Here is a 13,214-nt window from a genome sequence, read left to right on the forward strand (position 1 = left end):
AACCCTTCAGGAACCTCCGGGACCCCCTCAGGGGCTCTGAGACCCTCCGGGACCCCCTCAGGGGCTCTGAGACTCCCGGGACCCCCTCAGGGGCTCTGAGGGGACCCTCCCGGTGCCGCCATGTCCGACTCGGGGCAGAGCCCCGCCCCCGCCGCGCGGCGGCGCTGCTGGAACCGCGAGAAGGAACCGGAAGGAGGCGGCGGAGAGCGAAGGGTGGGCGGGGCTTTGGGGGGTGGGGTGGGCGTGGCCACGTGGGGGCGTGGCTTCCGGGATGATTGACAGCTGCACGAAGGGTGGGGCGTGGCCAATGGATGATTGACAGCTGCACGAGGGGTGGGGTGGGGCGTGGCCAAGGGATGATTGACAGCTGCACGAGGGATGGGGCGTGGCCAAGGGATGATTGACAGCTGCATGAGAGGTGGGGCGTGGCCAAGGGATGATTGACAGCTGCACGAGGGGTGGGGCGTGGCCAAGGGATGATTGACAGCTGCACGAAGGGTGGGGCATGGCCAAGGGATGATTGACAGCTGCACGAGGGGTGGGGCGTGGCCAAGGGATGATTGACAGCTGCACGAGGGATGGGGCGTGGCCAAGGGATGATTGACAGCTGCATGAGAGGTGGGGCGTGGCCTCGGGATGATTGACAGCTGCACGAGGGGTGGGGCGTGGCCTCGGGATGATTGACAGCTGCACGAAGGGTGGGGCGTGGCCTCGGGATGATTGACAGCAGCCCGCACGTGGGATGGGCGGGGAGGGGGCGTGGCTTTCGGAAGGGCGGGGCAGGAGGGGGCGTGTCCGAATCGGAGTGGGCGTGGCCTGCGGCGCTCTAATGAGGGTGGGCGTGGCCTGAGTGGTGGGCGTGTCCCCGCAGGAGGTGGGGGAGGAGCCGGCGGGGACCCTGCAGAAGACCCCGATCATCCTGGCCAAGCCCCCGGCCGAGCGGGTGAGCCGGGGGGGCGTGGCAACCCCAAAAAGGGGCGTGGCCACCCCAAAAAAAGGGCGTGGCCCCTTCCCACGTGCTGTGGCCACGCCCTCTGACGTCACTTTCCCTTTTGGGCCAGCAGCAGCAGCAAGCCCCGGCCGCGCCCAAGGCGGGGCCAGCGCAAGCCCCGCCCCCTCCCGCGCCGGCCCCGCCCATCGTGCTGATGAAGCCGAGGGAGGAGGGGCGGGGAGGGGGCGGGGCCTCGGCGGCCGCGGGGGAGGGGCCGAGCCAGGCCCCGCCCCTGGAGAGGGAGGGGCCCCGCCCCACCCAGCCTGTCTATCAACTGCACAGCCGCGGGCTGGCCCCGCCCGCCGCGCTCGACCGTGAGTGGGCGGGGCCAGAAGGGGCGTGGTGGGGGGGCGTGGCCACCACGGTGGGCGTGGTTTGGGCGTTGGGGGCGTGGTCGATGCAGTGGGTGGGGCTAAAAGGGGCGTGGTTACGGTGGAGGGGGCGGGGTTAAAGGAGGGGAGGGGGCGGGGCTTGGGGGCGTGGGAACCGAGGTGGGCGTGGTCGCTGGGATTGGGCGGGGCGGGTGGGCGTGGTTTGGGGTTGGGGGTGTGGTCTGGTTGTGGGCGTGGCTAAAAGGGGCGTGGTTGTGGTGGAGGGGCGGGGTTAAAGTGGGTTGGGCGGGGGGGCGTGGCAAGCAAGGTGGGCGTGGTCGCTGGGATTGGGCGGGGTTTGGTGTGGGGGCGGGGCTAAAAGGGGCGTGGTTTTGGTGGGTGGGGCTAAAGGAGGGGGAGTGGGCGGGGTTTGGGGCGTGGCAACCAAGGTGGGCGTGGCCGCTGTGGGCGTGGCCTCAGGTTGGGTGGGACAGGTGGGCGGAGTTTTGGGGTTGGGGTGTGGTCGGCACAATGGGCGGGGCTAAAAGGGGCGTGGTTTTGGTTGGGCGGGGCTAAATTAGGGGAGTGGGCGGGGTTTGGGGGCGTGGCGACCAAGGTGGGCGTGGTCTCAGGGACTGGGTGGGGCAGGTGGGCGGGGTTTGGTGTGGGGGCGGGGCTAAAAGGGGCGTGAATTTTGGTGGGCGGGGCTAAAAGGGGCGTGGTTTTGGTGGGCGGGGCTAAATTAGGGGCGTGGTTGTGGAGGGGGCGGGGCTAAAGGAGGGGATTGGACGGGGTTTGGGGGGGCGTGGGAACCGAGGTGGGCGTGGCCGCTGTGGGCGTGGCCTCAGATTGGGTGGGGCAGGTGGGCGTGGTTTTGGGGTTGGGGTGTGGTCGGCACAATGGGCGGGGCTAAAAGGGGCGTGGCTGTGGTGGAGGGGGCGGGGTTAAAGTGGGTTGGGCGGGGTTTGGGGGCGTGGCAACCAAACCTGGGCGTGGCCTCTTTGTGGGCGTGGCCTCTTGTGGGCGTGGTCCCCGTGATTGGCCAGCCGTGTGGGCGTGGTCACACCTGTGGGCGGGGCCAAGGGCTGATAAACCACGGGGGGGGAGGGGCGTGTCCAAGTGGGCGTGTCCCGATCTGGCCCCGCCCCTCCCCCCCCCCCCCCCCCCCCCGCAGCCGCCCAGGCCCAGGCGCGGCTGGCGGCGCCCGAGAAGATGAAAACCAGTATCAAACTGGTGGACGAGCAGATGAACTGGTGCGACAGCGCCCTGGAGGTGGGGGAGGGGCCCGGGGGGGGGGGGGGTGGGGCCCCCCCCGAGGCCTCCCAGTGACTCCCAGTGCTCCCAGTTCCTGCTGGAGCAGACGGACGTGCTGGTGGTGGGAGCGCTGGGCCTGCAGGGCACCGGCAAATCCACGGTGCTGTCGCTGCTGGCCGGGAACCAGCCCGAGGAGGACCCGCGGTACTGGGGGGGCACTGGGAGGGACTGGGAGGGGACTGGGAGGGACTGGGAGGGGAATGGGAGGGGATTGGGAGGGGATTGGGGGGGACTGGGAGGAACTGGGAGGGGATTGGGGGGGACTGGGAGGGACTGGGAGGGGATTGGGGGGGATTGGGAAGGTATTGGGGGGACTGGGAGGGACTGGGAGGGGATTGGGGGGCACTGGGAGGGACTGGGAGGGGATTGGGAGGGACTGGGAGGGGATTGGGGGGACTGGGAGGGACTGGGTTGTACTGGGTTATACTGGTTTATACTGGTCTATACCGGTCTATACCAGGCGGCACTGGGTTATACTGGTCTATACTGGTCTATACTGGTTTATACTGGTCTATACCAGTCTATACCGGTCTATACTTGTTTATACTGGTTTATACTGGTCTATACTGGTCTATACTGGTCTATACTGGTTTATACTGGTCTGTACCGGTCTATACTGGTTTATACTGGTTTATACTGGTCTATACTGGTCTATACCGGTTTATACTGGTTTATACCGGTCTATACCGGTTTATATTGGTTTATACTGGTCTATACCGGTCTATACCGGGCAGCACTGGGCTATACTGGGTTACACAGGGCTATACGGGTCTATACCGGTCTATACTGGTTTATATTGCTCTATACTGGTCTATACTGGTCTATACCGATCTATACTGGTTTATACTGCTCTATACCGGTCTATACCGGTCTATACCGGGCAGCACTGGGCTATACTCGGTTACACGGGACTATACTGGTCTATACCGGTCTATACTGGTCTATGCCGGTCTATACGGGTTTATACCGGTCTATACCAGTCTATACCGGTCTATACCGGGCAGCACTGGGGGAGGGGGATGTCCCTGACCGCCCCTCCCCCCCCCCAGCTCGTTCGTGTTCCGGCCGCAGCCGCCGGAGCTGCGGGAACGGGGCGGGGCCCAGACCGGCGGCATCGACCTGTTCGTCACGCAGGAGCGCGTGCTCTTCCTGGACACCCAGGTAATTAACGCTAATTAACCACCCGCCTGCAATTAACCACCCCCCCCGCTCGTCCTCATTCCCCCCCCCACAGCGCCGCTAATTAGCGCTAACGGCCGCGGAAAAAAAAAAAACCACCCCAGCGCCGAAGGGGTTAACTGGGGGTAAATAGCGGCAATTAGCGCCCCCGGTGAGGGTTCATTAGCCGCCGCTGAGTGGTGCTAATTAGCCAGGCTGATTAGGTCGTTCATCGCCCCTGTAATTACCCCGTGGATTAGCGCTGATTGTCCCCAGTAATTGCCTCTAATTAGCCGTAATTACCCGGTCGTTAACGGGAATTTGCGTCACCCGTTCCACCTGGCTGCCGCTAATTGGCCCTTAATTGTTGTTAATTAGTGGGTGTTCGGCGCTAATCACCCGGTAATTGCCCCCACGTAATTATTGCCCCCATAATTGCTGTAATTACCCCGTTTGCCCTAATTGCGCCGTTACCGTAATTACCCACGATTACCGTAATTACCCCCTTTACCATAATTACCCTCTTTACCGTAATTATGACAATTAGCATAATTACCCACAATTACCGTAATTACCCCCTTTACCATAATTACCCTCTTTACCGTAATTATGACAATTAGCATAATTACCCACAATTACCGTAATTACCCCCTTTACCGTAACCACCCCCCTTTATCATATTTACCCTCTTTACTGTAATTATAATTAGCATAATTACCCACAATTACCGTATTTACCCCCTTTACCGTAATTACCCCAATTACCTCCTTTACTGTAATTACTTGAGCTACCGTAATTACCCCCAATTACCCTAATTACCCAAGCTATCGTAATTACCCACAATTACCATATTTACCCCCAATTACCGTAATTACCCCCTTTACCGTAATTATGACAGTTACCGTAATTACCCAGAATTACCGTATTTACCCCAATTACAGTAATTACCCCGTTTACCGTAATTACACACAACTACCCCAATTGCCCTCTTTACCGTAATTACCCCAATTACCATAATTACGACAAATACCGTAATTCCCCACAGCTACCGTAATTACCCACTTTACCGTAATTACTCCAACTACCGCAATTACCCTATTTATCATAATTACCCACAATTACCATAATTATCCTCTTTACCGTAATTACCCCAACTACCGTAATTACTCCTAGTACCGTAATTACCCCCTTACCATATTCAGCCCCGTTACCGTAATTACCCCAATTACCGCATTTACCCCTTTTACCGTAATTATCCCAATTACCATAGTGACCCCAATTACCGTAATTGCCCCAATTACCGTAATTACCCCAACTACCGCATTTACCCTTTTTACCGTAATTACCTCAATTACCGTATTTACCCTTTTTACCGTAACCGCCCCTCAACTACCGTAATTACCCACAATTACCGTAATTACCCACAATTACCACAACTAATCAACTCCCCCTTTCCCCGCCCCCTCATTAGCATACCGGGAGGGGGGGTGGGCGTGGCCTCCCACTGACCACACCCCCTTTGGCTCCACCCCTCCCCCCAGCCCATCCTCAGCCCCGCCCACCTGGATCACCTGATCAACAACGACCGGAAGCTGCCGCCGGAATTCGCGCTGCCCCACGCCTACGTGGAGACGCAGGTGAGGGCGGGGCCGGGGGGTGGGGGTGGTTTATGCAAATGAGGCGTTAATTACGCTGACGGCGCTAACGAGCGGGCCGCCAGTCGCTGCAGATCGCCGCCTTCCTGTTCACCGTGTGCCACGTGGTGCTGCTGGTGCAGGACTGGTTCACGGACCTGGGGCTCTACAGGTGGGGCTGACCCTGAGTGACCCCTGAGTGACCCCTGAGTGACCCTTGAGTGACCCTTGAGTGACCCTGAGTGACCCCTGAGTGACCCTTGAGTGACCCTTGAGTGACCCCTGAGTGACCCCTGAGTGACCCTTGAGTGACCCTTGAGTGACCCTGAGTGACCCCTGAGTGACCCCTGAGTGACCCTTGAGTGACCCTTGAGTGACCCCTGAGTGACCCTTGAGTGACCCTTGAGTGACCCCTGAGTGACCCTTGAGTGACCCCGGAGTGACCCCGGAGTGACCCCTGAATGACCCTTGAGTGACCTCTGAGTGACCCCTCAGTGACCCCTGAGTGATCCCTGAGTGACCCCTGAGTGACCCCTGAGTGACCCTGAGTGACCCCTGAGTGACCCCTGAGTGACCCCAAACTGACCCCTAAGTGACCCCGGAGTGACCCTTGAGTGATCCCTGAGTGACCCTTGAGTGACCTCTGAGTGACCCCGGAGTGACCCCGGAGTGACCCCGGAGTGACCCTTGAGTGACCCCAAACCGCCCCATAACTGCCCCAAACCGCCCCAAACCGCCCCAAACCGCCCCAAACTGCCCCAAACCGCCCCATAACTGCCCCAAACTGCCCCATAACTGCCCCATAACTGCCCCAAACCGCCCCATAACTGCCCCAAACTGCCCCAAACTGCCCCAAACCGCCCCATAACTGCCCCAAACCGCCCCAAACTGCCCCAAACTGCCCCAAACTTCCCCATAACTGCCCCATAACTGCCCCAAACCGCCCCAAACTGCCCCATAACTGCCCCAAACTGCCCCATAACTGCCCCAAACCGCCCCAAACCGCCCCATAACTGCCCCATAGCTGCCCCCCAGCTGCCCCCCAGCCTCTGCCCCCCAGGTTCCTGCAGACGGCCGAGATGGTGAAGCCGCCGACGCCGTCCCCGAGCCACGACTCGAGCGGGGCCGGCGCCGAGGAGCCCTCGGAGTATTACCCACACCTGGGTGAGCCCCACACGTCTGCCCCATAGATCTGCCCCATAGATCTGCCCCACAGACCCTGCCCCATAGATCTGAGCTATAGATCTGACCCACAGATCCTGCCCCATAGATCTGACCCACGGATCCTGCCCCATAGATCTGAGCTATAGATCTGACCCACAGACCCTGCCCCATAGATCTGACCCACGGATCCTGCCCCACAGATCTGAGCTATAGATCTGACCCACAGACCCTGCCCCATAGATCTGACCCACGGATCCTGCCCCACAGATCTGAGCTATAGATCTGACCCACAGATCCTGCCCCATAGATCTGACCCACAGACCCTGCCCCATAGATCTGACCCATAGATCTGCCCCATAGATCTGCCCCACAGACCCTGCCCCATAGATCTGACCCATAGATCCTGCCCCATAGATTCTGCCCTATAGATGTTGCTCCATAGATCTGCCCCATAGATCCTGCCCCATAGATCTGACCCATAGACCCTGCCCCATAGATCTGACCCATGGATCCTGCCCCATAGATCTGAGCTATAGATCTGACCCACAGAACCTGCCCCATAGATCTGACCCATAGATCTGCCCCACAGACCCTGCCCCATAGATCTGACCCATGGATCCTGCCCCATAGATTCTGCCCTATAGATGTTGCTCCATAGATCTGCCCCATAGATCCTGCCCCATAGATCTGACCCATAGATCCTGTGCCACACATCTGCCCCATAGACCGTGCCCTATAGACCCTGTCCTATGGATCCTGCCCCATAGATCCTGTGCTATAGATCCTGCCCCATAGATCTTGTTCCCCCACAGATGCTGCCCTATAGATCTGGCCCATAGATGCTATCCTATAGATCCTGCCCCATAGATCCTGCCCTACAGATCCTGCCCCATAGATCTGCCCCATAGATCCTGTGCCACACATCTGCCCCATAGACCGTGCCCTATAGACCCTGCCCTATAGATCCTGCCCCATAGACCCTGCCCTTTAGATCTTGTCCTACAGATCCTGCCCTATAGATCCTGTGCCACAGATATGCCCCATAGATCTGCCCTATAGATCCTGTCCCATAGATCCTGTGCCACAGATCCTGCCCCATAGATCCTGCCCCATAGATCCTGCCCCATAGATCTTGTCCCCCCACAGATGCTGCCCTATAGATCTGGCCCATAGATGCTATCCTACAGATCCTGCCCCATAGATCCTGCTCTATAGATCTGCCCCATAGATCCTGTGCCACACATCTGCCCCATAGACCGTGCCCTATAGACCCTGCCCTATGGATCCTGCCCCATAGATCTGCCTTATAGGTCCTGCCCTATCCTGCCCTACACATCCTGCCCTATAGATCCTGTCCAATAGATCCTTCCCTATAGGTCCTGCCCCATAGATCTGCCCCACAGATCCTGCCCCATAGATCTGCCCTATAGATCCTGTCCCATAGATCCTGCCCCATAAATCCTGTGCCACAGATCTGCCCCATAGATCCTGCCCCACAGATCCTTCCCTATAGAGCTTCCCCGCAGACCTTACCCCACACACCCTGCCCCACAGACCTGCCCAGCTGCCCCATACCTGCCCCAAACTGCCCCAAACTGCCCCATAACTGCCCCAAACTGCCCCATAACTGCCCCATAACTGCCCCATAACTGCCCCACAGCTGCCCCAAACTGCCCCATAACTGCCCCATAACTACCCCATAACTGCCCCAAACTGCCCCAAACCGCCCCATAACTGCCCCAAACTGCCCCAAACTGCCCCAAACTGCCCCATAACTGCCCCACAGCTGCCCCAAACTGCCCCATAACTGCCCCATAACTACCCCATAACTGCCCCAAACTGCCCCAAACCGCCCCATAACTGCCCCAAACTGCCCCAAACTGCCCCAAACTGTCCCATAACTGCCCCAAACTGCCCCAAACCGCCCCAAACCGCCCCATAACTGCCCCATAACTGCCCCAAACTGCCCCAAACTGCCCCAAACTGCCCCATAACTGCCCCATAGCTGCCCCAAACTGCCCCAAACTGCCCCAAACTGCCCCATAACTGCCCCAAACTGCCCCAAACTGCCCCATAACTGCCCCAAACTGCCCCATAACTGCCCCAAACCACTCCAAACTGCCCCAAACTGCCCCATAACTGCCCCATAACTGCCCCAAACTGCCCCATAACTGCCCCACAGCTGCCCCAAACTGCCCCATAGCTGCCCCAAACTGCCCCAAACTGCCCCATAACTGCCCCATAACTACCCCATAACTGCCCCAAACTGCCCCATAGCTGCCCTCCCAGTGCCCCCCAGCCCCACGGTGACCCCCGTGTGCCCCCCCAGTGTTCGTGCAGACCCGGGCGCCCCCCGAGTGCTTCTCCCCACGGCGCCTGGCGCAGATGCAGCGAGTGCTGGGCCGGCTCATGGCGCACTCCCGCCTCAAGTACCGGGGTACGGCCGGGGGGCCGGGGGGGATTTGGGGGGTCCTGAGGGGGATTTGGGGGTCCTGAAGGGGATTTGGGGGGTCCCTGAGGGGGTTTTGGGGGTCCTGAAGGGGATTTGGGGGGTCCCTGAGGGGGATTTGGGGGTTCTAAAGGGGATTTGGGGGGGTCCCGGAGGGGGATTTGGGGGTCCTGAAGGGGATTTGGGGGGTCCCTCAGGGGGATTTGGGGGTCCTGAAGGGGTTTTGGGGGTCCTGAAGGGGATTTGGGGGTCCTGAAGGGGTTTTGGGGGTCCTGAAGGGGATTTGGGGGGTCCCTGAGGGGGATTTGGGGGTCCTGAAGGGGTTTTGGGGGTCCTGAAGGGGATTTGGGGGGCCTGAGGGGGATTTGGGGGTCCTGAGGGGGCCCTGAGGGGGATTTGGGGGTCCTGAAGGGGATTTGGGGGGGCCCTGAGGGGTTCTGGGAGTCCTCAAGGGGATTTGGGGGGGCCCTGAGGGGTTTCGGGGTCCCTGAGGGGGTTTTGGGGGTCCTGAAGGGGATTTGGGGGGGCCCTGAGGGGGTTTTGGGGGTCCTGAAGGGGATTTGGGGGGTCCCTGAGGGGGTTTGGGGGTCCTGAAGGGGATTTGGGGGTCCTGAAGGGGTTTTGGGGGTCCTGAAGGGGATTTGGGGGGCCTGAGGGGGATTTGGGGGGTCCTGAAGGGGTTTTGGGGGTCCTGAAGGGGTTTTGGGGGTCCTGAAGGGGATTTGGGGGGTCCCTGAGGGGATTTGGGGGGTCCCTGAGGGGGATTTGGGGGGGCCCTGAGGGGGATTTGGGGGTTCTAAAGGGGATTTGGGGGTCCTGAGGGGGTTTTGGGGGTCCTGAAGGGGTTTTGGGGGTCCTGAAGGGGATTTGGGGGTCCTGAAGGGGATTTGGGGGCCTGAGGGGGATTTGGGGGGTCCTGAAGGGGTTTTGGGGGTCCTGAAGGGGTTTTGGGGGGTCCTGAAGGGGTTTTGGGGGTCCTGAAGGGGATTTGGGGGGCCTGAGGGGGATTTGGGGGGGCCCGGAGGGGGATTTGGGGTTCCGGGGTGAATTTTGGGGTTCCCAGGTGAATTCTGGGGGGATTTTGGGGCTCCCAGGTGAATTTTGGGGCTCCCAGGTGAATTTTCGGGTTCCCAGGTGAATTTTGGGGATATTTTGGAGTTCCTGGGTGAATTTTGGGGAGGATTTTGGGGTTCCCAGGTGAATTTCGGGGTTCCCAGGTGAATTTTGGGGACATTTTGGGGCTCCCGGGTGAATTTCGGGGTTCCCAGGTGAATTTGGGGAGGATTTTGGGGCTCCCGGGTGAATTTTGGGGGGCATTTTGGGGCTCTCGGGTGAATTTCAGGGTTCCCAGGTGAATTTCGGGGTTCCCAAGTGAATTCTGGGGACATTTCGGGGTTCCCGGGTGAATTTTGGGGCTCCCAGGTGAATTTTGGGGAGGATTTTGGGGTTCCCAGGTGAATTTCGGGGTTCCCAGATGAATTTTGGGGTTCCCAGGTGAATTTTGGGGAGGATTTCGGGGTTCCCAGGTGAATTTTGGGGTTCCCAGGTGAATTTTGGGGAGGATTTTGGGGTTCCCAGGTGAATTTTGGGGTTCCCAGGTGAATTTTGGGGAGGATTTTGGGGTTCCCAGGTGAATTTTGGGGTGAATTTCGGGGTTCCCAGGTGAATTTTGGGGTTCCCAGGTGAATTTTGGGGAGGATTTCGGGGTTCCCAGATGAATTTTGGGGTTCCCAGGTGAATTTTGGGGAGGATTTTGGGGTTCCCAGGTGAATTTTGGGGAGGATTTTGGGGTTCCCAGGTGAATTTTGGGGTTCCCAGGTGAATTTTGGGGAGGATTTTGGGGTTCCCAGGTGAATTTTGGGGTGAATTTTGGGGAGGATTTTGGGGTTCCCAGGTGAATTTTGGGGTGAATTTTGGGGCCGTTTGGGGTTTTTAGGGTCGCTCTCCATGCGGGAGCTGCTCCCGGGCAATTCGGGGGCCCCCCCGGCCCCCCCCGAGGCCGAGGTCAATCTGTTCCTGCTGCCGCCCTTGGAGGACGAGGCCGAGGACGCCCTGCCCCGGGCAGGTGAGGCACCAGTACGGACCAGTATAAACCAGTATAAACCAGTACGGACCAGTATGGACTGGTATAAAGTGGTATGGACTGGTATAAACCAGTATGGACCAGTAACCCCCAGGGGACCCCCCCCAGCACCCCCTAAACTCCTTCCCAGTCCATCCCAGTCTCTCCCAGTCCCTCCCAGTCCTTCCCAGCCCATCCCAGTCCTTCCCAGTACATCCCAGTCCCATCCCAGTCCCCTCCCAGTTCCCCCCAAATCCCCTCCCAGTCCATCCCAGTTCCCTCCCAAACCATCCCAGTCCCTCCCAGTATATCTCAGTACATCCGAGTCCCTCCCAGTACATCCCAGTCCCTCCCAGTCCATCCCAGTCCCTCCCCGAGCCCCCATTAAAGGCCCCAACACCCTCCCAGTTCCTCCTGAACCCTCTCCCAGTACATCCCAATCCCTCCCAGTACATCCCAATCCCTCCCAGTACATCCCAGTCCTTCCCAGTCCATCCTAGTCCCTCCCAGTCCATCCCAATCCCTCCCAGTACATCCCAGTCCCATCCCAGTCCCCTCCCAGTTCCCCCCAAATCCCCTCCCAGTCCATCCCAGTTCCCTCCCAAACCATCCCAGTCCCTCCCAGTATATCTCAGTACATCCCAGTCCCTCCCAGTCCATCCCAGTCCCTCCCAGTCCATCCCAGTCCCTCCCCGAGCCCCCATTAAAGGCCCCAACACCCTCCCAGTTCCTCCTGAACCCTCTCCCAGTACATCCCAATCCCTCCCAGTACATCCCAGTCTCTCCCAGTACATCCCAGTCCCCCCAAATACCCCCCAATCTGCCTCCCAGCCCCCCCAAAACCCTTTCCCAGTAGCTCCCGCTCTCTCCCAGTCCCTCCCAGTCCATCCCAGTCCCTCCCAGTCCATCCCAGTGCTCCCAGTAACCCCCGTGCGTCCCTCCCAGGTGGGGGAGGGGCTCTGTTCCCGGCCCTGCCCCCGTTCCGGGGCCGGGGGGGCATCGGGGGGCTCCTGGCCCGGCTGCGGGGGAGGGTCCTGGCGGCCGCCCGCTCCCAGTTATCCCACAGCCTCCTGACCGAGCGCAACTGGTGAGACTGGGAGGGGGTTGGGGGGCACTGGGAAGGACTGGGAGGGGGTTTGGGGGCACTGGGAGGGACTGGGAGGGACTGGGAGGGGGTTTGGGGGCACCGGGAGGGACTGGGAGGGACTGGGAGGGGGTTTGGGGGTAACTGGGAGGGGGTTTGGGGGCACTGGGAAGAACTGGGAGGGACTGGGAGGGGGTTTGGGGGGCACTGGGAGGAACTGGGAGGGGGTTTGGGGGCACCGGGAGGGACTGGGAGGGACTGGGAGGGGGTTTGGGGGGCACTGGGAGGAACGGGGAGGGGGTTTGGGGGCACTGGGAGGAACTGGGAGGGGTTTGGGGGTAATTGGGAGGGGGTTTGGGGGCACTGGGAGCGACTGGGAGGGGATTGGGGGTAACTGGGAGGGGGTTTGGGGGGCACTGGGAGGAACTGGGAGGAACTGGGAGGGGTTTGGGGGGCACTGGGAGGAACTGGGAGGGACTGGGAAGGGGTCTGGGGGCACTGGGAGCAACTGGGAGGGGATTGGGGGTAACTGGGAGGGGATTGGGGGCACTGGGAGCGACTGGGAGGGGTTTGGGGGTAACTGGGAGGGACTGGGAGGGGTTTGGGGGCACTGGGAGGGACTGGGAGGGGGTTTGGGGGTAACTGGGAGGAACTGGGAGGGGGTTTGGGGGTAACTGGGGTGAACTGGGAGGGGGTTTGGGGGTAACTGGGAGGACGTATCTGACCTGTACTCGTCCGTACTGGTCCATACTGGTCCATACTGGTCCACACTGGTCCACACTGGTCGCAGGTTCCACTACGCCGCCCGCATCTGGGACGGGGTGAAGAAATCCTCCGCCCTGGCCGAGTACGGCCGCTTACTGGGCTGAACTGGGAGCACTGGGAAGAACTAGGGGGGTGTCGCTGGACCAATAAACCCGCTGGAAACCCTCAGAGTGGCTCGTTTGGGGCTTAATTAGCGAGAAACGTTAATTAATCCCCCCCAAATATTTAATTGTGCCCCGTCCTCCGTTCCGCCCCCCCCCCTTCCCCTCACGGCTTCGCGCG

General features: G+C 60.2%; 1 protein-coding gene across 2 annotated transcripts; it reads left to right on the plus strand.

The window, feature by feature from the left end:
* The first annotated feature begins 89 nt into the window (after positions 1–89).
* Positions 90–13,100, plus strand: LOC138101640 (nonsense-mediated mRNA decay factor SMG9-like). 2 transcript variants are annotated; one of them, XM_068999411.1, is made up of 13 exons: positions 90–213; positions 872–943; positions 1,062–1,305; positions 2,477–2,574; positions 2,648–2,760; positions 3,666–3,777; positions 5,316–5,411; positions 5,495–5,580; positions 6,469–6,572; positions 8,902–9,009; positions 10,958–11,086; positions 12,029–12,170; positions 12,958–13,100. In XM_068999411.1, the coding sequence occupies exons 1-13, from the start codon at positions 121–123 to the stop codon at positions 13,034–13,036; spliced, it is 1,476 nt and encodes a 491-aa protein (XP_068855512.1). In that variant the 5' UTR covers positions 90–120; the 3' UTR covers positions 13,037–13,100. The 2 variants fall into 2 exon arrangements, with proteins under 2 accessions (XP_068855512.1, XP_068855513.1); XM_068999412.1 differs by having other exon boundaries at positions 1,065–1,305.
* Positions 13,101–13,214: the final 114 nt, after the last annotated feature.

Source organism: Aphelocoma coerulescens, unplaced genomic scaffold (genome assembly GCF_041296385.1).
Source record: "Aphelocoma coerulescens isolate FSJ_1873_10779 unplaced genomic scaffold, UR_Acoe_1.0 HiC_scaffold_379, whole genome shotgun sequence".
NCBI classification, from domain to species: domain Eukaryota; kingdom Metazoa; phylum Chordata; class Aves; order Passeriformes; family Corvidae; genus Aphelocoma; species Aphelocoma coerulescens.

Coding starts and splice junctions, on each gene's coding strand:
- LOC138101640 (XM_068999411.1), top strand. CDS start 121: ATGTCCGACTCGGGGCAGAGCCCCGCCCCCGCCGCGCGGCGGCGCTGC. Junction 944..1,061: donor CCAAGCCCCCGGCCGAGCGG/GTGAGCCGGGGG, acceptor CTTTTGGGCCAG/CAGCAGCAGCAAGCCCCGGC. Junction 5,581..6,468: donor ACGGACCTGGGGCTCTACAG/GTGGGGCTGACC, acceptor TCTGCCCCCCAG/GTTCCTGCAGACGGCCGAGA.